This window comes from Numenius arquata, chromosome 2, assembly GCF_964106895.1.
Source record: "Numenius arquata chromosome 2, bNumArq3.hap1.1, whole genome shotgun sequence".
In the NCBI taxonomy this organism is placed as follows: domain Eukaryota; kingdom Metazoa; phylum Chordata; class Aves; order Charadriiformes; family Scolopacidae; genus Numenius; species Numenius arquata.
The window spans coordinates 50,921,449-50,944,890 of NC_133577.1; the positions used below are offsets into that span (position 1 = coordinate 50,921,449).

Below are 23,442 nucleotides of genomic sequence, written 5' to 3' on the forward strand. Positions count from 1 at the left end.
TCATAGAATAGAATCATAGAATGGTTAGAGTTGGAAGGGACCTTAAAGATCATCAAGTTCCAACCCCCCTGCCATGGGCAGGGACACCTCCCACTAGAGGAGGTTGCTCAAAGCCCCATCCAGCCTGGCCTTGAACACCTCCAGGGATGGGGCAGCCACAACTTCTCTGGGCAACCTGTTCCAGTGCCTCACCACCCTCACAGGAAAGAATTTCTTCCCAATATCTAATCTAAATCTCCCCTCTTCCAATTTAAAACCATTACCCCTTGTCCTGTCACTACTCTTCCTGACAAAGAGTCCCTCTCCGGCTCTCCTGTAGGCTCCCTTCAGATATTGGAAGGCTGCTATAAGGTGTCCCCGGAGCCATTTCTTCTCCAGGCTGAACCACCCCATCTCTCTCAGCCTGTCTTCATAGGGGAGGTGCTCCATCCCTCTGATCATCTTCGTGGCCCTCCGAAAATGAGTAATTATTTTTTTATTGTCACCTTTTTCTAATGTATCTTATCACCCACGAAGTCAGATCCCAAACGTCATAGTATACTCGATGTTTTTCACAAAGAGGTATGAAATAGTGCTGCTGGTCTGGAGCAGCACCTATGGTCAGTTCGTTGTTACGTTAATGCTGACATACCCTCCACCTGTCTGACAGGTTTTCCTTGAAAAGTTACACTCCTCAATCTGCCGGATAACCCAGCCGCCTGGAGAGCAGAAATCACTGTCTCCATACAATACTGCAATAGCTTAGATGAATGGTTTACAGAATCACAGAATCACATGGGGTTGGAAGGGACCTCTGGAGATCATCTAGTCCAACCCCAAGGCAGGTCCACCCAGAGCAGGTTGCACAGGAACGTGTCCAGGCGGGTTTTGAATGTCTCCAGAGAAGGAGACTCCACCACCTCCCTGGGCAGCCTCTTCCAGGGCTCTGCCACCCTCACAGTTAAGTTCCTCCTCATGTTTAGATGGAACTTCTTACATTCAAGTTTGTGCCCATTTCCTCTTGTCCTGTCACTGGGCACCACTGAAAAAAGATCGGCCCCGTCCTCCTGACACCCACCCTTTAAGTATTTATAAGCATTGATCAGATCCCCCCTCAGTCTTCCCTTCTCCCGACCAAAAAGACCCAAGTCCCTCAGCCTCTCCTCGTAAGGGAGATGCTCCAGGCCCCTCATCATTATATTTGTGCTCCGCTTACATCCAATAGGAATTAATCCCAAATGGACTCTACCTATGCTGGCAGAAAAGCCACTGTGGGTAGCAACCAGGGGACACAGCGCCACTGGGGTGTATCTGAGAATCCTGATAATTATCCAGGTCAATTCAGTCAGAACTGGCAGAAAACTTTAGATCTCCTTTTTTGGGTCCACACTCTTCTTTCGTTTGTCCTGCTGTCCTGGGGGCTGAGGGCAGAGGGCAGATCTCCTGTTCTGACAGCACTATTGCAGTCTATCTTCTTACAGTAATTACTCTGGCTTTCTCTAGATATACTGGATTTTGACTTAAGGCCCTTTTATGCCACTCCAAGAGGAAAGAGGGAAAAAAAAAAAAAAAAGGCCTTCAAGTGCTTGAAAACAGCCTCAAGTCCAGTCATAAATAACTACAGAGGATTACTACCTAAATGTTTACTAAGCTGAGGGAAGAGATAAATCACATTATATCTAAATGGAATAAAAATACTAATAAATAGAAGTTTTACAGCACAGATGGCAATAGAAACAAATATCATTGCAAATGTTTTCCTTTTAAAAGTTGATTTGAACTGAACATAAATGATGACATGATCATATTTTAAGGACAAGTGTTGGTTAAATAATTTATATATTAAATAGCTAAGCCTTGGCAAAAAAAGAGGCAGCCTGGACAGGAATGTGCATTCTTCATGATTATTAAACATTTTTATTGCTATCTATGGCAGGGTGGTATATGATGGCTAATGATTTTCTGTTACTTTCTGCAAAAGTTAAAAATGTTTATTTTTTTCTAACTTCATTAATTATTACTACAGTGAGATTTACATAAGATTTTATACCAAAAAGCACCAGCAACATGCAATGACTACTGAAAATACACTGGAGTGGATTACCATGGTTCCCCTTTGTGCACTGCCGGCAAAGAACCAAGATCATAATTACAGGATTTCCACCACCTGCCAAGTCGAAGAACTAAACCACATGCTTCCACATAATAATAAAGAATTTTAAGATTAAAAAGCAAATGCATGTTAAATCCTAAAGGTCTTCAGGTACCTCTAAACTGTGCATTTCTTCTGTACTCCTTTTATCATCTTTATTCACCCACAAAGATGAAGGCTCTTCTCAGTTAAACAAGTCCATCTAATGAAATGCCTGCATTTTCACACAACTGCTAGAAAACAGAATATCTGCAGTGTGCAAACTCATATTAAACCTCATCTTTGGATTTATAGCTTTTTCATCTTGAAGCAGGAAAAAAAAAATAGACAAATTGTTCACACTGTCAAAATACCAGAAACTCAGCTGAGAATTTTAGAAGGCATCTTAATGTGAAAAGGAGATTACTGGTATATATATCTGACAGAGAAAAATTTTCCAAAATGCTGTTATTGGTCCATGATTAAATTTCCCATCCCTATATTTTAAAAAAAATGTAATTATATTTTCATAGAGTGATGAAAAAAGGTTTTCTTCAGAATCACATGCAGTGATATAAAGGAATAGTTTAAATTATCTTTGAGAGCATATCAATCTAGACCTTTTTGTCTTCATATGAGACCACTTTTATAATTCTGTACCCATTCACATTTTTACTCACATAAACATACATATTAAATTTAATTTCAGAGTATTTACATGGGAGAACTAGTATGTGCTAGTGTACGGTTGTTTCTCAATAGTCCATATTTCAGTTTAAATAAATTTAGAAATGAACAAGGTTGTGTATGGAGTTTCTTCCCCATAGTTTCTATTATTCTTAAAAATCGGAAGGCCTTAACCCCTAAAAATCACATAGAACTCTGCTTCAAACTACTCACTATTGCCCAGAACTTAAGACCTAAGGCCGTACAACTGCCAACGCTTATATGCAACGTCATCACTCCCTACAGCCTTTTCTCATGCTTTCCAGTTTTAAAAACTATTTAACTTAGAACTCCACCAATAGTTACCCATCAATAACTTGCTATGTGCAAACTGAGCGAGATTACTACCTGTTCCCAGCATCCCCTTCCCATGGTAATTATTTCTGGCATATCAAGCTAAAGATGTAGTGCCACAAGACCTTGGCTTAGGGCGCAGATCTGGCCTAAGAAGTTGGAGAGTCTGACATTCACTCCCAGCTGGTCCCTACACAGCCACCACAGTTGTGCTGGTGTAGCTGAATTTCATGACGTGACTTAAAAATATCTGTGCCATCCCCATTTTCACTGACACTCCATTTTGGAAGGTACACGGGATCAGCAGTTTAAAGAAATTAAAAAAACAAACAAACAAACAAACAAAAAGGAACAGAATTCCTATCTTTGGAGAGTTTCTTTGTAGGGTTACATTAGCAGGGTGTTACAGGAATTTTATGTTACCACTTTGGATGCTGTTCCTGCTCTAAACATAGAGAAGGCCCTCCAGTTATGACTTTCAAAACTGACATTTTCAAAGCCCTTGATTCAACAATATTTTTTACAACATTGTAACTATTACACAACCTTAATCCTGACTTCATTCTTCCTAGAGAATGGGGCTGAGAAACAAGCTGGAGCAATTCCTTAGATGACTTATTTATCTTGTGGTCAACTGGATCAAAAAAAACCACCTTCCCAATGCAGAAATAGTCAAATTACAACAAATACCTTTTCCGGGCATCTGAAACTACAATACACTGTATTTCTGTGATAGGCTTAAAAACCAGTATCCAAAAGCTTTTCCCTGTTGTTTGGCATACAGTATCATCCCCAGGAAAAGGTTAATCTTCAGTGAAAATATCATCTCTCAACCCTGTGCATTTGTTGGGGTTACAGGAGCTTTCTTTGAAGTTGGCTGTCATCCCAGTAAAGCTGCATTAAGTGGTTCAAATTAAACATCCCTAGTAATACACGCTGGTAGTAAGTAGAGGCAAGAAAGATAAAAGCTTTGGGGTAGAATTTCTGGGGGAAATGGGATTATGTTTGCTCAGAAAAATCTTCCCAAGATTTTGATTTTCAAAAACTTTCAGGCCTCAGTTGTACAGAAAGTAAATCTACTCAGTTCTGAAAGTATCTGAACTTGATCTGACACGCCACTACTGGTCCAGCAAATCTGGAAACATTTTTCATTTACTCCTGGTAGTGCTTTCAATTACAGAGATACTATCATTTTGAATATTTTCCTGCTATAAAGAGTTTCCCTCAGGGATTACAGAAGGAAGCCTATTAAAATGTGTCCTTATCCTTTTAGCGGACAAAGAGGAAAAAGAAAAGACTGAATAAACCAGGAAAGATTGGAGCTCAACACTAAAGCGGAACATGGCCAAAGAGAGCAACCAGGTGGGATGGGATCACCAAATAGATATCCAAATAGCCCCTTGAATATCCTTCTCTTTGACTTTGGGATTCTGACTAAAATTAGAGGATTTTTCACATTTGTCCAAGGTTTTCAGACATCCAGCACCCCGGCTGAACTGCTGGATCCTTAGGAATCTCAAACTTGTCCTCTGCCCTTATGCATATCAGGTCTTTATGTGCACCAAGGCTGATACTTCTGAGCAGCCTTGAACCCTTTGTGAAAGAGCTTTACAGATGGCTCTGTACACGCACAGGAAATCTGACTTTTTCAGAATGTGTCCAATTTACTGCTCATGCAAAACATCAGGATACTTGTGCAGGGGTTCTGACATTTCCCAGCAATACTGTCTATCTGTTGTGTATATGCTGCACAGCGTACAACTGAGAAGAGAAGGAGAAACGCTGCAGAAGGGGCTGTAATGACACCTATACTTCTAAGATACAGGTAACGGTGAAAGACTAAGGAGGCCCTTTGGCTCCTCCTGATGTGCTAAAGGGTGGTGGCACTTCTGATTCTCTTCAGGGGAGTTCTGACCCAAAGTCAAACCCAGAGGTATGAGTTGGCTATAAAACTAGTCCAGATAAGTGACAGCCACCACGATTACAGGTCATGAAGTTACAAGAAAAGGCTATTTTTGTTAAGCACCAAATAACCTCAGTATTTAAAGCAAACAAATTAACATGAGCAAAGATATAACCATCTGCCACTTACAGAATCAGTGGTTAAAATCAACTTTATGGTGAATTTTTGGCCAGAAAGGAAAGCCAAACTACTAGACCAGAAGAAAATTCATGACCATAATCAATGTGAGCCCAGGCTAGCATGTTCTGGTAATCCAGAAGATGGGATAAAGAGGAAAAAAAAAAGAAGAGTAGAAAGAATTTCCAGCAATTTCAAAAACTCTGGGTTTAATTTCAAGAACTGGGTTTAATAGTTGAGGGAGAAGGAAAATTCTATGACCATATATGGTGATTTTGGATTTTAACATATTTAAATTAGTCATTCAACTAGTGATTTGAGACTTGAATTGTAACTGAGTTTCAGTTTGCTGGTAGCAAGCATCTGCCCTGGCCTTATTTCAGGATGCATATGTACACCTGTTTCCCAGCACGCAGCAACATCTGTATCTTGTAAGTGATCAAAAACTTGATATTTAGAGGGACTAAGTGCCTTCAGCTCCTATTTTTAGGATCTCTGGACAGGAGGTAGTGGTCCTCTACAGTTGATACTTCTAAGCAGCATTAAGGTCCCAAACTCAAAGTACTCTGACCTCTCTTGTGAAATATTTAATATAATCCAAATATCAGACTATTGATCTGATTAGAAGTTTTCTTAAGATGTACACTGTTTAAAAGGGAGAGAATTTTAAAACAACAAACAAGCTATAGGGAGAACTTCCTTTTATGGTAAAGCAGACTCAGAGCTTAAGATGATTTGCAAATGATATCTGTAAATATTAATGCACTGACATTGAATGCCGCATATCATACATTTTAAGTGCTTTTTTTTTTTAGCATGGATGTTTACAGTGAAATGATGTGCTTCTTCATATGTCTGTTTTCATTCAAAGTACGGCTTCATTACAAAGACCGATAGCATAAAGCTTACCAGCACAAATATTCTTCCAGAATTAGCACCAAATTGGGAAGCATCCTTAACATAGCCTTTAAATTGGGTTTGTGGGCACCAAACAGCTTCAAGAGCATTAGCTGTTCTTCACCCTTTTCTACAGCTCCAACTTTTCAGTACCCAAGCTGGGTACTGACTGCTTTTAATACGGAGTGGTTTTCCCCAAGCTGGGACTTCATTTTACAGTTACCTTCATTAAGCAACCAGACACTAAAACCTTGTGAAATCCCTTCAGCCCTAGGAGTACTGCTTCCAGCAGTATTTTTTCATACTGTTATTACTGACTCTCTTCCCTTCTTTCATAATTCCCTAAAATACCTGAGCAGAAAATAGCTATGAACACTTCCAAACACAACATCAGTATACTAAATTCATAAGCCTGGCTCAAAATGATTTATTAAAGGATCTTAAACATCCCATGTGGCATTGAGAGACTAAGTACGTTTATAGATGTATGTGCTGAGAACAATATGGAAATTTCATTCAGATTAACTGCTGCTTACGTGGAGCTCGCAGGCCAAAAGTGGTCAAAACCAGGTATGATATCCATCCTGTAGCACAGGAACAAAATCACAAAACCTGCAAAAATGTCTGTTCAATGTATTACTCTCTGTGCCTTGCCATTTCTCCAGTGCATGTGTCCATTCTCAGCTTCTGAGGAATTACACAGATCTTAAACTTGGACTCCAAAACACCTTGATTTACCCATATGAAATTCAGGCCATTTTGTTTACTCTGCTTTTAATAGAAAGGTTTTCTTTGCCTCAATTTTCTGCAGCACCTGGCAAAAATGAACACACAGAAGGCTCTGAAGATGGTATCAAGCTACCAACAAAACCTTGTTTTGCAATGAGTATAGGACTTCCTCGTATGTATATAGTTACTTTGAGTCTAACCTACCTATCTGTCCATCAAGCCAGAATACATGCTGAGGAAGATCAGGTTGCCTTAGAAACCTGAGTCCAGTTGTACAGACTTCAGAAACACTGAATAATTTTATCTTTCTGAAGCACCACTGTGCATCATTGTGCCATTGTACTTAAATATCTCACACATAAAATAGATATATTACCAAACTCCCCATATACACTCTGAGCTATTCTCATGCTATGGGTTATAGAAGACACTGCTTGGGAAAGCTTTTTCTCTTCTTTCTTACCATTTGTGACCCTTACAGCTGTCATCTATTAAAAAACATAGCACTTACTCATTGCTCTTTTTCTGGGTTTGTTGGAGAGGAACGACTGACACCATTACAGAGCTAAAACTTCTGCTCCACCTGTGCCACGTACAGTGATTAATCTTGTTCAGAAAACTATTTGTTACCTAAGATAAATTTTAATATATGATATTGTTGGAATGTTCAGAGAAATCTGTGAGAAAGGACAGTGACAGCACTCATGCAGTATGCTTATTACTGTGAATAGCTTTTGGCTATACAAATTTCAGGCCTGAATTGTACATAGTATGCTATTAAATTGTAATAATTGAAAGTTCTAGAGAAAGGAATCTAACGATACCCAACAGAACAATTTTAGTTCCATGAGAATATATTTAATTAACCCTTAATCATTTTCACCTTTATGACACTGGAAACACTTCTAGGATTTGATTTACAAAATTATTATGCCATTAATAAGAGAAAGATATTATTGACATACCGAAATCCAATTTAATTACTCCCTTGATTCCTCCAGAGGCGGAGAGAAGCTTGCAATTTTCTGACTCTGTGTTCCATTTTTAATATTGTGAAACAGAAAATACCTCCAAGTAGGCCAGAAATGTTGCATAATTGCTTCTATCCAAGCTACAAACACAACTGTAACAACGGTCTGACTACCTTCAAAGTTCCTTTTTGGATTTTTCTGTATCAAGTATTTTCTGTATCTTAAAACTTTACTTATTACTGCTTGTTAGAAATATTCTCACGTGTAAGAGCTTCTACAATCCCTGTCAAACAACTTTCTATTCTTTTCATTTTTTAAAGGGATAGTTTATAATGTATATAAGAAAATGGATATTCGTGAACTACTTCAGGCATGGATAGCTCATCTGACTGACTACTCCAGAATCTGTTTGTAAACAAGAAAAAATTCTAAAACTTGTTTTCAGACTGCCAACAAAAAAGCATGCCTGTTAACTTACATAATTAATAGATCAATATATCCTAATGAAAGGCCAACATTTACATACTACAAAATCCACACAAAACAGAGGAGAAAGACCTAATAGAGCTGAGCCACTAAAAGCTTGAAAAAATGTTGTCATCTGTGCATCATGCTCTGGCTGGAGCAACATGTGCTCCCATATAACATCACAGGAGCCTGACATCGCAAGGTGCAGTCTATCCTGATTAGGGTTCCAATAAAAACAAAAGTTTAAAAAAAAAAAGTAATCTTGGTCCACAGCCATGCCTCGCAGGCAACAGGCAACACTTCTCGCTTTCCTTGCTCTTTTTATAGTTTTTCTAATTCTCATAAACACCTCAACATTTCTGCATTTTCAATACTGTGTGCGTGAAGTCCTACTTCCTTTGAAGTTTATACAAATTAGGACACTGATATTTGTCACCAGAAATTCCAGATTTTCATTATAGAGCGATATCGGATAAGTTAAGCTGAACAAATTGAGATTTCTTCAATTAGTTCATTCCAGCAGCTTGCCCTGTGTTGTAATTTTGTGTGCAGCTATCTTTATTTCTCCTGTGTACTGGGAGACTCTGTGGCAAAATAATCATCTGAAGTATTTAGACTGTTATGTTATCGGGGACAGATTTTTTAATTCTCAGCTACTGGAGATGGAAATCAAATGTGTTTTAAAGTACTCTGAGGAATTCTCCATCCCTTTCTTAATAGCAGGTTGTACATTTATTGGCATCTAGCAACTGCAGAGTCTCAGCCAGGAATATGTAGTATTATTTAGGAAAGTACTGCTGGGTGGCTCTTATGGTTAGTTCAGCTTTCGGTCACTGGTTTAATTAAGCTTCTTTATTTTATATATACCCTTCTCACAACAGTAGCATTAAGACTGATCTTACACTCTAGGTGTCAAAAAGTCCAGAAGATGCAGTATCCATAACAGTTAAATCAATTAATAAATGTTAAAGAAATATATGTGGTAAAATCGGTCATTTGTGTAATATCAGACTGATAATGTAAACAGAGATTATGTGAACACCACCCTCTGATCTGCATTCCAGAAGAAGGAAGACATTGTGAGAGGAGAACGACTATCCATTGTCAACACCATACGATAGTTCAGAAAACCATAAAAAATCAGTGGCTTGGATAAGGAAAATAATAAATATTCCTAGTTTTTGCACGCTATAAACGTAGTGTGTGATGTTTAATATTTTTTTTAAACATATATAAACATGCATGACATGAAACACAAACCACTGCAAACCTAAGGAAAGCCAGGTCTACACTTCTGTGTGCAATATTAAATTACCCTTCCTTGCATATGGATTATTACGTAATTGCTAATTACTCGTTCACAAAGCATAAGACTCTTGTCTCTTTCAGTGCGAGAATGCACCTGGTTTGATCAGAGTTGTGCAGTGAAGAAGGCTGGTGTTTATAAAACTGCTCACATTGCAGAAGTTGAATGCTGACTCAGTATTTAGGGTTTTGTGGTTCAAAGTATAACCTCAATATTACTTAATACACTCTCCAAACGCTGCACCGAGAGAGAATCATTCACTTCCTCCTGGAATTTTTATAATGTCAAATAGTCTAGTATCCAAATCTGTCATAAACTTTAACTAATATATTTTTAGAGTGCCTACTTTCTACTGCCCTCAGTAACAGCCCAAAGTATCCACTGTGTGTTAGATCTGAAATAATCAGTATTTGATTTTCTGGAAACACACATGTTTCAGTCCCAATTTTGAGTGCTCAGCATGGTTGCAAATCAGAACACAGACCATCAGCTTAGCAAAAAATGACAAATACCTAGGTAACAGAACAACCATCATAAAATCATAGAATCATCTAAGCTGGAAGGGACCTTCAAGATCATCAAGTCCAACCATTAACCTAACACTGCCCAAAACCCACAACTGTCATTTAATAATACATTATTTCCCTTTCATAAGTCCGTATTGGCTACCCCTAATAACCTTCTTGTCCCTAGTATTTTTGAAAATGGCTTCCAGGCAGATTTCCTCCATCGCCTTTCCAGTGACTGGGATGAGGCTGACCAGCCTGTAGTTTACTGGTTCCTCCCCCTTGAAGACAGGAGAAACATTTACTTTTTTTCTAGTTCTCAACAACAGCCCCAAAAGCTGTGACCTTTCCTAGGTAACCAAGAGCAGTGTTGCAATGACCTGTTACACTCATGGAGGCCTCCCACCAGGTCTCAGGAACTTGTACATGTCCACTGTGTTTAGATATTCCCTTACCTGATCTTTCCCCACCAAGGTAAGTCTTCCTCGAGAGTTTCCCACTGCTCTCAGGGGCCTGGCATTGCTGAAAGTGCTAAAGGCTGGTCTGACCAGTAAAGATCAAGGCAAAGAAGACCGAGTACCTTGGTCTCTGCCATGTTCCTTGCCATGAGGTCCCCTCACCCCATTCAGTAGCAGGCCCACATTTTCCTGCTCTTTCACTGCCGGCAGGAGCCCTTCCACATCCCTTGCCAAATTAAACTCCAGGTGGGCCTTGGCTTTCCTAGCCCCACCCCTGCATGCAAGGACAGCACCTCTATATCCTTCCTGGGCCACCTGAACGTGCTTCCACCTCTTGCACACTCTCCTGTGTGACTCCATTCTTCCTTGTTTGTACATATGAGGTCTAGCAGTGTGCCTCCCTTCACTGGCTCCTTGTTCACCTGTGTCAGCAAGTAAATGCACTCCAGACATCTCCGAGATTGCTTGTGCCCTGCTCTGTTGCCCCTCCAGCAGATACTGGTGTAATTCAAGTCCCACACAATGACTGTCTGCAAACACGAGGCTTCTTCAACTTGTCTGAAGAAGTCCTCATCTATTTCTTCCTCCTTATCAGGCAGGTTGTAGCACATACCCATCACATCATACCAGACTTTGGTCTGCCCTAACCCATAAGCTCTCAGCTGGCTCATCACTTGGCACTGGGCAGAGCTCCACACCTTCCCATCATACTCACTCCACTATTTTCCTCACTTTCTTGTGAGTTGCCATCTCCATTCCCCACCATTCCTAGTCCTGGCTCTCTCCTCACCAGGTTGGCCAGCTTGTGGCAAAGATGCTTTTACCCCACCTTGGCAGGTGGATTCCATCTTTTCCTAGCAGACCTTCCTTGAACTCCTGGTCCAATCTCCAATTAAATCATCCTGATACACAACAATTATTATATTAACATCCAAATACATTTAAAATAAAATCTAACCATCGCTACAGACACAGTCTTAGCTGAAAGGCAGTATCTCTGTAATGCAATCAACTGTGTTTTGCATGAACCCATTTTGTGACATTGACACAGTTCTCCTTTTGAATGAGGGCTTTTGATTTTTCTTCATAAAGAGCCAAAATAAATTGGGAGAACTTTTAAAAAAGTTTTGTTACAGCGGTTGAGAATGTCAAATTCCTAGTCTGAAGAGACTCCGTGGTGAAGTTCTAACCCTTCAGAAATGGATTTTAATGGAAGTGTTGACACAGTATTAGCTATACCATCTCAAGTACAACACCAATACATTATTCCCTTATAGTAACAGACAGTGTAGAAGCTGCCCTGTAATTTGGCACAGAACATTTCTATACTAATGTAATGTGACAATGTTATTATGTCTGCTATTTTCTATGCCATAATAGCAGTATTTGTTTCCACAAACACGCCATTACATTCACTAATATGGCTATACTTAAAGACTGCCTGAGTAAAAACAGATGTAAACTTATAGAAAGCAGATAGTCTTTTACAGATTTGTTTTGTTTTGCCAGAGTAATTTTCAACCCTACCCTTATAAAAAAGCTGAATTTCCTGGGAGGATAGCTTTCACTACATAACCTGCTGTTAGAAATAGTTAGGATGTTCATGATGTATTTTCTCAGAGGAGTTGCAAGCAGCCATCCATTTGTAAGAACAGCCATTAACTGTCCTTTTAGTACAGTCTTATTTATAATCCCATTTTGTGGGAACAACTGCTACTGGTCTGCTTTACACTTACCAATATAACACTTCTGTCTATCACATCTAAAGAGCACTGTTGCCCTGAATCTCCAAGTGTCATATCACATCAGAAGAGAAAATGATAATCTGTATAGCATCTTGGGGTCAAAACTTCCCCTGCCTTGTTTATCTTCCAGTAAATAGGAAAGTGGAGCACACAGAATGTTCCCACCTGTGCCACCAGAGACTTACGGTCTACAGGCATTCCATACTCACTGTAGTGGAGAACTGAGATTATCAAAACTTTTGTGGATTAAACTGTGGGTGTTCCTGACTACAGCTCTAAAACTGTAGCCTTACCCTTGGCTGGCCCAGGCCGTTTTCCGTAGCTATATGTTCCCCAAACTTCTCCCTCTCTCTAGCTGACACACAGAGATGCTCTTGGGAAAGAAACAACTTGAAACAACTTGCCTCACATGGTGCTTATTTTGAAAGAACTTTTTTTAAAAATAAATAAATAAAATCTTCACTTTAAGCTGTGCACGTTTTCACTGGGAATAACAGACCAAACAGCACAGGAGTAATAATTTGCTATTATTGGAAAGATTAAAGCAGCTTCTTGCACACTGTGTTAGCAGAATGTACTATAACACTTTTCAAGAAACTGTTTCTTTCATTATTTCCTCCAAACTCTCTGATGTGGAAATGAAAGGCAAGAATGATACACGTGAAACATTTATATTGTAAAGCCTTGGAACGATGCATGTCAAATCTTTGTGCGCTGAGGTTACTATGGGAAACACGCTGAAAGTATCAACTCAAATGCAGCAAGGTAATCTGTGCACATTTATGCAAATCGAAGAAGATACAAAACTGGGAGTATTGGCTGATAGACCAGATGGGTGTGCTGCCATTCAGAGGGATGCTGACACGCTGGAGGGGGGGGAGCTGACAAGAACCTTGTAAAACAAAGGAAAATGCCAAATCCTGCACCTGGGGAGAAATGACCCCACGTACCAGGATAGGCTGGGGCCTGACCAGCTGGAAAGCAGCTTTGCAGAAAAGGATCTGGGCATCCTGGTAGACACCAAGTTGAACAAGAGGCAGCAATGTGCTCTTGCCCCAAAGAAGGCCAACAGCCTCACCAGCTGCGGTAAGAAAAATGTCAAAGTAAGGTTGAAAGATGCGATCCTTCCCTCTAACTCGGCACTGCCGAGGTGCATCTGGAGGACCATCTCCTAGTGCTGGGCTCCTCACTGCAAGAGCAATGTAAACATACTGGAATAAGTCCAGCAAAGGGCCTCAAAGCAATTAAGGGCTTGAAGCATGTCTGATATGAAGAGAGGTTGAGAGAGGAAGGACTGTTCAGCCTGGATAAGAGAAGGCACAGTAGAGACCCTACCAGTGTTTTAAAATACCTGATGGGTGGGAATAAAGAAGACAGAGGTTCTTCTCAGTGGTGCCCAGTGACAGCGTAAGAGGCAATAGGCACAAACTGAAATACACAAAATCTCATTTAAATATAAGGAAAATGTTTGTACTGTGGGGGTGATGAAGCCCTAGCAGAGGTTGGCCAGAGAGGTTGTAGAGTCTCCATCCTTAGAGATATTCAAAACCCAAACTGGTGAAAGCCCTGGACAACCTGTACTAGCTGACTCTGCTCTGAGCAGAGGTGTTAGACTAGACAATCTCCACAGGACCCCTCTCACCTCAGCCATTTTGTTGCTCTGAAATTTCTACTCAAACGCGTTCCCTAAGAACTGGAGGAACAAAATAGTGGGGAAGCATCAGGGGTCAACTGTCCGGGGAGGTGTGGTGGGTTAATCCTGGCCAAGGGCCAAACTCCCACCCCACTGCTCATCCACTCCCCCTGCTTTCACCTTGGTGTCCCCTCTGCTGTTTCTCACTCTTTTTGTTTCCTCCCCTTTCATCTGTCTGGCATTTTGGTGAAAACAGCATACTTTCTAAGCATATATTCATAAAGGTGCCACCATCTTGGCTGAGGGACTCAGCTGTGCCCTGTGGTGGGACTACGCCCAGCACGGATGCAAGTCTCCATAAACTAGGTACTTTTAACTCTTTATGACCACTGACTTTTTTTTTTTAAGTGGTCGATTTTGGGGATTGGTACCAAAAAAATCTCTAGCTAGGAGATTTTGACGTCCCGAATACTCCATTTTACATAAAACAGTACATTGAAATGTACTGTAAGTATTTTTTACAACCATGTACTAAAGGTACTCCTTTACCATCATTAGAAACAGTATGTTGAGAATTATCTGATTGTGTGCAATGTAGTCCGTAATGTTATCATACACATGAGGCTTCACAGATTGGTAAATAGCTTTTCTACGTTAAGTTCATCAGTTCACCATATTTATGCAGTAGCTGTCACTTGAAGAAATAACTCACAGAATATTCTGGGTCCAGACATCAGTTGCTGCTAAGACAAATTTATAAACAGAGTTTTACCTGTGCTAGATGTGGAATAGATAACTTCTTATTCATAGTTTTTAGTTACTTTTATAAGAACTCAAGGATCACAGAAGAACAGAAACAACAAATTAAAAGTAGAACAGAGACAAATCATTTTCTCCTGTAGCAGATAGGGGACCAAAGTCTTTAAAAATATACATTTAGCAGTATGACTAATGGCTCACATTGCTGGGAAGGGCAAACATATATATAAAGTAAACCCAATCCTTTGCTCAAATTATTGACAGTTTTTTGATACCACATTTCATTTCTACCATGACAGCAAGTGCAGAGAAACACACCAAGATGAGTCCTTTCCATGGTTTTCAAACATGGTCAAAAGGAGAAAAGTGGAACTTTCATGAGAATAATTAACATAGCTTTTACGTATAATTCATTTTCTAGCCTTGTGCTAGATATAAGTTGAACCAAAAGCTTTTCAGATTATAATTATTCTGTTATTTTAGGGTTTGTCCAAGAAGGCATACCTTGTGGCAGAGTGAACAACGGGAACAAGACATAAAAATCCAAAATGCTTGACTAGACAGTGATGCCAACACTTTCTACAATCAGTCAGTCATTCAGATAAACGTATACAAAAATAGAAATAAAAATGCTTAGCCTTCAAGAAATCACCTCTTCATATGGATATAAAAATGTGCAACATTTGGATACTTAAAATGTGATGAGTTGAAAAGAAAACTCAGTAGCTCACTTTAATCAGCTACTGTGGATCATTATGGCTCTTGCATTACTATTCCACTTTCACTTCTGCATAATTCTATTTAGATCAATAAAGCTAGATTGGAATAAAACTAGATTATGACATTGGTGAGTCAGGCCCCTTATTTTTGACACATTTAAGCTTTTCCTGAAAGACCAGATGGTTGGTGTATGTTATGTAGTTTTATTCAGATGAAATTTAAAAGAACTAAAATACTCGGCATGCTTTTATTATTGGCATGCTTAGTGTGTCACCTAAAGAAACCTACAAAGGGAGATAATGAGCCTTGTGAACTGTTTCACAGTAATTATAGCCCTCATGATATAATGCTACAAAATTACAATATAGCTTAAGATAATAAAATGTAAAAGGTTTTTTCAATCAGGAAAAAGACCCTATTTGTAACATTTATGCAGGAGAGGGATTATTTCAAACAGGTAACCATCAGTATATTAGACATGCAATCAAGTGCAATAAAACCAAATTCTGTCAGTGTTTGATACTGCACGTTGTCCAAAATTTATACTGTGTATTTTAGCTATGTTATTCTCACAAACCTTACAGATTTTCGCAGGCTTTTTCGGTTCATTTAAATATCGAATATTAAAATAACACAAAGCTTCTGACACTTGCTTCAAATGCTGCCTTACAGCTCTCCAGCGTTCAGATCAGCTTTTTTTTTAGTGTACTTACGGTCATTGCATAAGGGTCCGCTGAAGGAGGTCATACTACAGTCACAACTGAATCCGTCCCACTGCTGCAAGCACACTCCCTGGTTGGCGCACGAGTCCTCTTGGCACGTTGTGCTGGGGCCTGACGAGAACACACAAAAAAGGACTTGCACTTTGTCTTCCCAAAGAAAGGTGTTTCTCACCGGACCACATTAACTAGTTGCCAACATCTCAAATCGAATGAGCAAAGAGTTACCAAGTAAAACGCACGTAAACTTGCTGATTTTGTAGCAGCATGTAATATTAAAAAGGGTGAGGTTTGCTTTAGTTTTAAGATCGATGTGTCAAACACATAAGAATGCACAAACTGAAGCAGAGTTATTCCAGGTACAGTGGGAACGTTAACTTTGTTGCAAGTTATTTGTTAATCTCACGTCAGACCATTAACTGGCTATAATGTTTTCTAAAAAAGTTATTATTTTCCTGTAAATACATTTCAAACAGCAAGGCCAGATGTCACAGAAAGCAAAGCTCTGGGAGATGAAAGTAAAGATTTTAAAATAAAATTAAAACAACAAAAAAAATGAAGCTACACTATACATTCTTTTTAATCCCACAAATTATTTTAAATGACTTAGGTCTGAAAATAAGAGCAGTTTGGGATTACTTTGGCAGGAATGTTGGCAAGTACTGATTCACATGCTTTAGGGATCCCATGCAGGTTCCTTTTCTAAAGGGAAATGCAGAAAAACCAGACTACTAATGAAGTAGCATGCCAAAATGTGACATACGCATGAAAAACAAAGCTACTCTATTTCTAGAGAATCATAACTAGACAACTGAAATATAAAGAAATCTGAAAAGGAATGATCAAAGCACTAAAGCAATCACTATACAAACATATTCAAGACTGAAAGCCTTTATGCAAGCTATGCTGGAAAAGGAAGGTTCATGTCGCCCATTGTTTTAGAGGTGTGAAAGGAAATCTCAAACAAAGTAACACACTTTAGTTCTGAAATGTACAGAGCATTTATTGCAGAAATCCAACTGTGCATTGGGGGTTTCAGTCTTGTTTAATACACACAGGGCTATCTACCTTGCAAATCAGCTTTCATCAATGCAACTTTGTCAGCAAAATAAAAAAAAGCAAAATATATTAAATGTTAGTAAGCAATATTGAAATGGCAGCAAACACAGAAAAAAAACATTCAGAGTAAAGTGCATGCTGCTGTTAAAGAGAGAAAGAAATGCCATATAATGCAAACAAATTAATGCTAATAGCCATAAATCTTCAGGCAAGCCAAAATAAGAAAGCAGTAATTTGCCAGTATTTTACTACAAATATAATGGTTAATTGAGCTGATGACATGTAATGAAGGAAAATTAAAAGGTTTTTTTTTTTCTTCCTTGGATAGATATGAATGCATTAGTAGAGTAAATGCATGGCTGAATCCCGACTAGCCATTTGTCACGTTCAGATACACTGAATTCAAGGATAATTAGCACCATCATCCTCTCTGGTCTTTCTTTTTTCTAGCCCTTTCTTCATCCCTGGTGAATGAAGACTGAAATACAGACCGTGTACGAGAGATTACTATCAGCTCACACACACATTTCACACAGACTCTTGACACTACAAGATAAAAAAAAAAATCGTTTCTGGGATTATAAAATTGTCCTAAACTTTTTTGAAGAAGACACATCAGTATCCATTTGAAACTCCCACTGCTAGTCATTGGTGACAGGGCAAAACTGGTCCCAAGATTGTATAAATATCCTAAATAGTCCTGTAGAGAGAAATCCACTCAACCCTTCTTTCACAGTACAGCTCCTTCAGAGATCTCAGTGGGGGATTTTCTTTTGATTTGCTGGTATTTCAGGAAAAATCCGTATCAATATGATTTAAGTCGGTTCAATGGCCACTTGCTTTAATTGAGGCACTGCTCGAGAACACCTCTGAACCAGCGCGATTAAGAACGAGGGCAGTGTATGCTGCATCCCTTTTTCAGCAAAACTATCAACCGTTCTATTTTCTCCTGTTCGAATAATAATAATAATACCAATACCTATAACTGATTGGCTGCAGTAGGCAGACATAGGGTAGTGATTTCCTTTTCTTTGGAGTTCTGAGCCCAGAAGTTTAAACATTTGGGCATTACATCACCCTTTCTTGAGCTGGGGATTATAATGACAGAATCCCATAGCTGACAAGACAAGACACATTTTTTTTCTCACCAGATTCTGCTACTCGGAAACTTTACAAAGATGAAGTGAAAATATCTGTAGGTGTCTAAATGTTATATATTCATGCATTTATTTACACTTTAGTTATGCAACGTTAAATTTCCTCATCTCTGCAAAAGTAGAGCAAAAGTCACAAGGACTTAAAAGTACATAAACTGCAGGACCCTGTAAGCACATTAAGAAGTGCATTTTAAAACACACATATTTGGAAAAAGTACAGATCGGATCTTGTTAAAAAGCAGGGTATTTTGCTTTGTATTAAATTGATTCTTAGCACTGTGGGCTTATCTATAGTAGTCATTATTCAAAAATTGCCGTCAAGGCTAGCTTACATGTAAGAATTTCTTTTAATAAAAGCAGGTGTTTGGGTTTTGTAAAGAACAGAGGAGGACTGTTTAATGTCAGTAAATACTATAATATCTACCATAACGGGTTCATATTTTCCTATCTATATTACAGAACTAAGCTATTTAGTAAAAACATTGTAATACACTCTCTCAAGCACTCACCTTTTAATTCACATTCTATTTCAAAATTCTAGTTTATTCAGTCTTTGCTGCAGACTTTTAATTGACTGGATTTGGTCTCTCATTTATATTTGTCTTACTAGAGGGCTTACATGCTATATATTACAATAAAAGCATTATTAATTAGCATGTACAATGTTTTACCATATGTTGCAAAAACAAATCCCATGTCTCGCCACCAAGAATCTTCATGTATATTTATACTTTGAAACTTTTCATATATATATTCATATATATAGTTCATTTAATACAAAAATTATATTATATAGTCACATGCATGCACACAGTGCATTTTCCTCCTAAATATATTTAAACTAATTTTTTTATCATTCTGTAATTTCTATAATTCTGCTTTATTTGAAGTGTGTAAAAAAAAAAAAAAAATTACAACGGATTTGACTAGAGAAAACCGGGGCTGACACTGATAACCCGGCTCTGGGGTTTGCTGTTAACAATTCGAAGAGCTCGTTAGCATATTCATATCTCTAGCTGTTAGTTTCTATCTGTTCTAGCCATTGAAAATTTGTCAACAAGGTGGATTCAGCCAAGTGTAAATTATATTCAATGCTCAATGATAGAGGATGGAGCTCTCCATCCGCCTGTGGCTCAAACTTTGAAATTCAAGCCTTACAACTTGCCACACCAATCCCATGTGTGGGTTTGCAAAAAAAACGTTCCAAAGAAAGAATTTTTAACATGCACTTGTGACAGAAAAGCTATTGAGAAATATCAATGTTTTCAGAACAGATAAAATTAATTAGTGGCACATCATGGCTTCACAGTTTGACAGAGAGAGAAGAGCAGCTTTCACCTCAGGTTTTTGGGTTGTTTTAAAGCAGAAAGATGGGGAATTCAATCCCATAACAGCCTGAAGAACATCAAAACCAAGCACCTCACTTCTCAGGAAAAAATCTGCAGCGGGCTGATGTCTTACCAAAGGACATATACCCACCAGTACAGCCAGTCCTTTGGGATTGAGAGTAAGCAGTGACTGATACTTATTGTTTGGAAATTACTTCTGCTGCTGTGTCCTGAGCTCTTTGGACTCAACATCTCAGGGGACTTAAGAGAGCTTTTGCATCCCATCGCAGCATGAGATTGATGCAAAACTGCTCAGCTCTATAAGGATGGAGACATCCTCCCTGTGCACAGCAGCAGAGCTACAGGCAGCTTGAGGCACTTCTAGGAGGCAGCTGAACATGCAAGTGGCTTAAAACATATTTCAGGTGTCAGAACAATTTTTTGTACGTCTGATCCAGGGTCTGCAGGCAAGAGATTGGCAGATAGGTCAGACTGGAAGGCTTGAAATAAGCAAGTGTGATGGGAGAGTTAACTTGCAAGGGGTTAAGCAGAAAGGTTGGAAGGGAATATTTCATTCCATGCTGTTAAAGATCTTTCTTCTGCGGGCACAAGACTTTTGATGAGGCAGTTCTCTGGGAACCAGGTAGCACATCTGGTTTGACCATTTTGCTTGCGTCAGGTGATTTTGGTGTTGGAAAAAGCTGACTCTCCACCAAAAGGGAAAGTATTTGTACAGCTTTATTAAATTGTTGGTAGCTTATTGAATTCCCTGATAGCTGAGTTGTGCCACTGGTTTAAAAGGTGAACTTGCACTCTAGGCCTGTGGCAATATTTCTTTGAAGTACATAAAATTCATTTAGAAAATTACATAATTTCAAAAGAAGCTATGAAATTCATAATGGAATTAAGGCATACTTTGACTCTCTGAAGGGATGGTGCAGGCATGGAACTTGCTAACGTCATTCAGAAAGCAGAATCTAATTTTCTAATCTCAGTGACAAACTAATTAATACATATTTTTCCATTCCTGATAGAAATAAACAGACACTAAAGCTGCAGAAAAATAAGTTGTGAACTCTATATGCTATCAATAGAATTTATACTCTTAACTAAAGGTACGAAGTCAAGAACAAAAAAGTTCCACCTGTACAAATGTACAAAAAGAGAAGAGAATTTATCCACCAAAAAGCTTTATCTCATGAAGCTTGAGGAAACCCCCCAGCTCTGCTTGGATGTTTTTCTTCAGTGTCTATTTGCAAACTTAACAAACTTGATATAAAAAGTATCAAGATTCCAACTTGAGATTCTACAGTGTCATTTACACGTTTTTCTGTCCAGAGGAGAATGGCACTTGAGAGAAGGGAGAACATATAAAATTGAACATAGCCTCAAAATTCAGAATTATGTGAATAAAATATATACGCAGGGACAGAGAACTGATTTAAATTATTCCATAAATCATAGTAAAAATAACGTAGGATTAAATGACAGCTGGAAAAAGAGCTACAGATTGACACCCCCGAATTACAGATACACCTATTTCTTTTCTGACTTAAATTACATGATATTCCAGATGAGCCAATAAAGACATAAAAAATGTGAGATTAAACATGTTTGGCTGTTACTGATTTGAGATAGGAAGACTCATGACAATACAAATCTCAGGGGTAAGCAAAAATAGAGAAGATGGAAGATTGATCTTAAACAGTTTCATAAATTAACCTTGAATTAATCAACTCAAAATGTCTGCTTTAAAAATTGAATTAATTAGCTAATGTCTCAGCATTAGCTAATGTCCAAGTGTTATGAAGATACAAAGCACTTCATTGAAGCTAATTGTTATTGTTTCTATCATTAATTAAAATACATCAGAAGTAAACAAAATACATGCAAAATATCTTGCCACTGGAAAAGGATGGAACCTACATTAAACATTTAAGAAGTTAACTCATGTTCTTAGATCAAGCTCTGGGCTGCAGGGCGGGCACACGCTTGTCTCCATAATACTAAAAAAAAGATGCAGTCTTTATATAAGAAAGGGTCAAACAAGATCAATGAGAAACAGGTAAAACGGTATCTCCATGTATGGAATGTACATATCAACAAAACACTGCAGGTTTTGCAAAATGCTTTCACTATGATATAAAAAAAAAATAAATCAGCATATTTAATACCTTCACATCCTCTTTCTATTTGCCCGTTGCAGAAGAGAGCATCTGAGATTAGATCAGGGAGCCGTCCATTCAAGTCAACTGATGCAAGACAGCCTTGGAATCCCTCTTTTGCGTGCACCAGTTTTGGCAATGACTTATACATTTCTTTGGCCACTCCTCCAATATACAAGTCACCTGTTAAGTAGAAATAAATATTAGATACAGGAAAAAAAACAAAACCAAAACCCAATGTAGAATCTTTAACCTTCTTGATCTTCTGGGGGATTTTTTGTGCTGAACGACAAGTATCTCAGAAAAACACCCTTCAAAATAAACGTAGAAGAGAACACCGATAGTATATATGACGTGAAAAGACATTGCAGGACTATATTTTTTCAAATGTGTATGCAAACTTCACATTTGTATGAGGAATTACTTAGAAGTACCTGGACATGTTATTTATGTGCCAGCTCATATACAGGAAATACACATCTATTTTACAGATGAGGACCGAGTCACAGAATCTCCATCTAGAAATGCATCGAGCACTGGTGCACATCATTAGGCTACTCGGGGAGCCTGACCACAGAAAATCCCAATTATGGATCCAGCAGACTGAGATAAAAGGCAATAAGTGAAGCACCAAGATCTACCAAAAGTTCATGTATCCGGAATCATCCATTTAAAAGCATGCCAAGAAATAAAGGGTTTAGAGACACGTCTAATGAGAAACTTAGCGATACCATTCTTAAGCAGTGAAATGACTGATTCTCCCCACCAAAATTCATACCCTGCGTCCATCATGTAGGAACAGGGTGAGTTACATGCCTTTAAAGTGGCAATCTGCACACTGGGCAAACAGAGTTTTATTGCCAGCAATAATTCTGACACGGACACATATTATAAACATCTCTCTTTGATGAGCCTCAGGCAATTTACGCAGGACCAAAAGCTAGTGCTTTTCTTCCTTTGAGGAATTCATAGACTTGATTTGCAAGGACATAACTGTACTTTTCTCTTAAACACTGGGGGGGGGGGGGATGCTTTTTTTGTTTTACAACTCAGGCTGTGCCTGTGTTTGGTGTCTCTGAACGGCAGAACAGTGGTCTTTCTAATGAACATAATCTACCTCCCTAAAGTGCTCCTTAAGTGTCAGACTATAGGTTTAACCAGGTGCTTTCCACACCTGTTGCTGAAGACACACTGCAGAAACAAACCTGAGCTTTGCTTGGCCAGAGAGGGGAAGCACACTCAGTGTGAACACAGCCCTAGCTAAAAGGCTTCAGTCCTTCTGACAGGCAAGATGCGCTCGATTCCTTCGGTCACAGACAGAAAGGAATAAACCCATAGTTTTCTACATTTTGCATGAATTAACTGTTCTGCTCTGTTATCCTCTAACTGAGAAAAAACAGCTGTCTTTGCAAGCTTGGTGGAGTGTTCTGAGCATCCCTACTGAGCCAGCCCCTTTAGGCACACAAGAACAGGACCATCCCAGCTACTGACAAGCACTGAACCTGTTGAAAGAAGGTGCTTATGGAGGCATCCGACTCTCAAGCATCACCCAGTGACAAAATTCTTACCCTACCTATGCATTAAATCCTCACTGATCATATCAGCCCAGGGA

At 38.8% G+C, this 23,442-nt stretch overlaps 1 protein-coding gene across 23 annotated transcripts in view; it reads right to left on the reverse strand.

The window, feature by feature from the left end:
• Positions 1-23,442, reverse strand: part of NRXN1 (neurexin 1) — a 728,940-nt gene that overhangs the window by 350,200 nt on the left and 355,298 nt on the right. For 21 of the 23 annotated variants that reach the window (XM_074168426.1, XM_074168417.1, XM_074168423.1 and 18 more), the window contains 2 exons: positions 21,840-22,013; positions 16,116-16,235 (listed from right to left, as the gene is read on the reverse strand). In XM_074168426.1, the coding sequence (XP_074024527.1) occupies positions 16,116-16,235; positions 21,840-22,013 (294 nt within the window). Of the gene's footprint in view, positions 1-16,115; positions 16,236-17,189; positions 17,217-21,839; positions 22,014-23,442 lie in introns of all 23 variants that reach the window. The other 2 variants (XM_074168414.1, XM_074168411.1) reach the window with 1 other exon arrangement.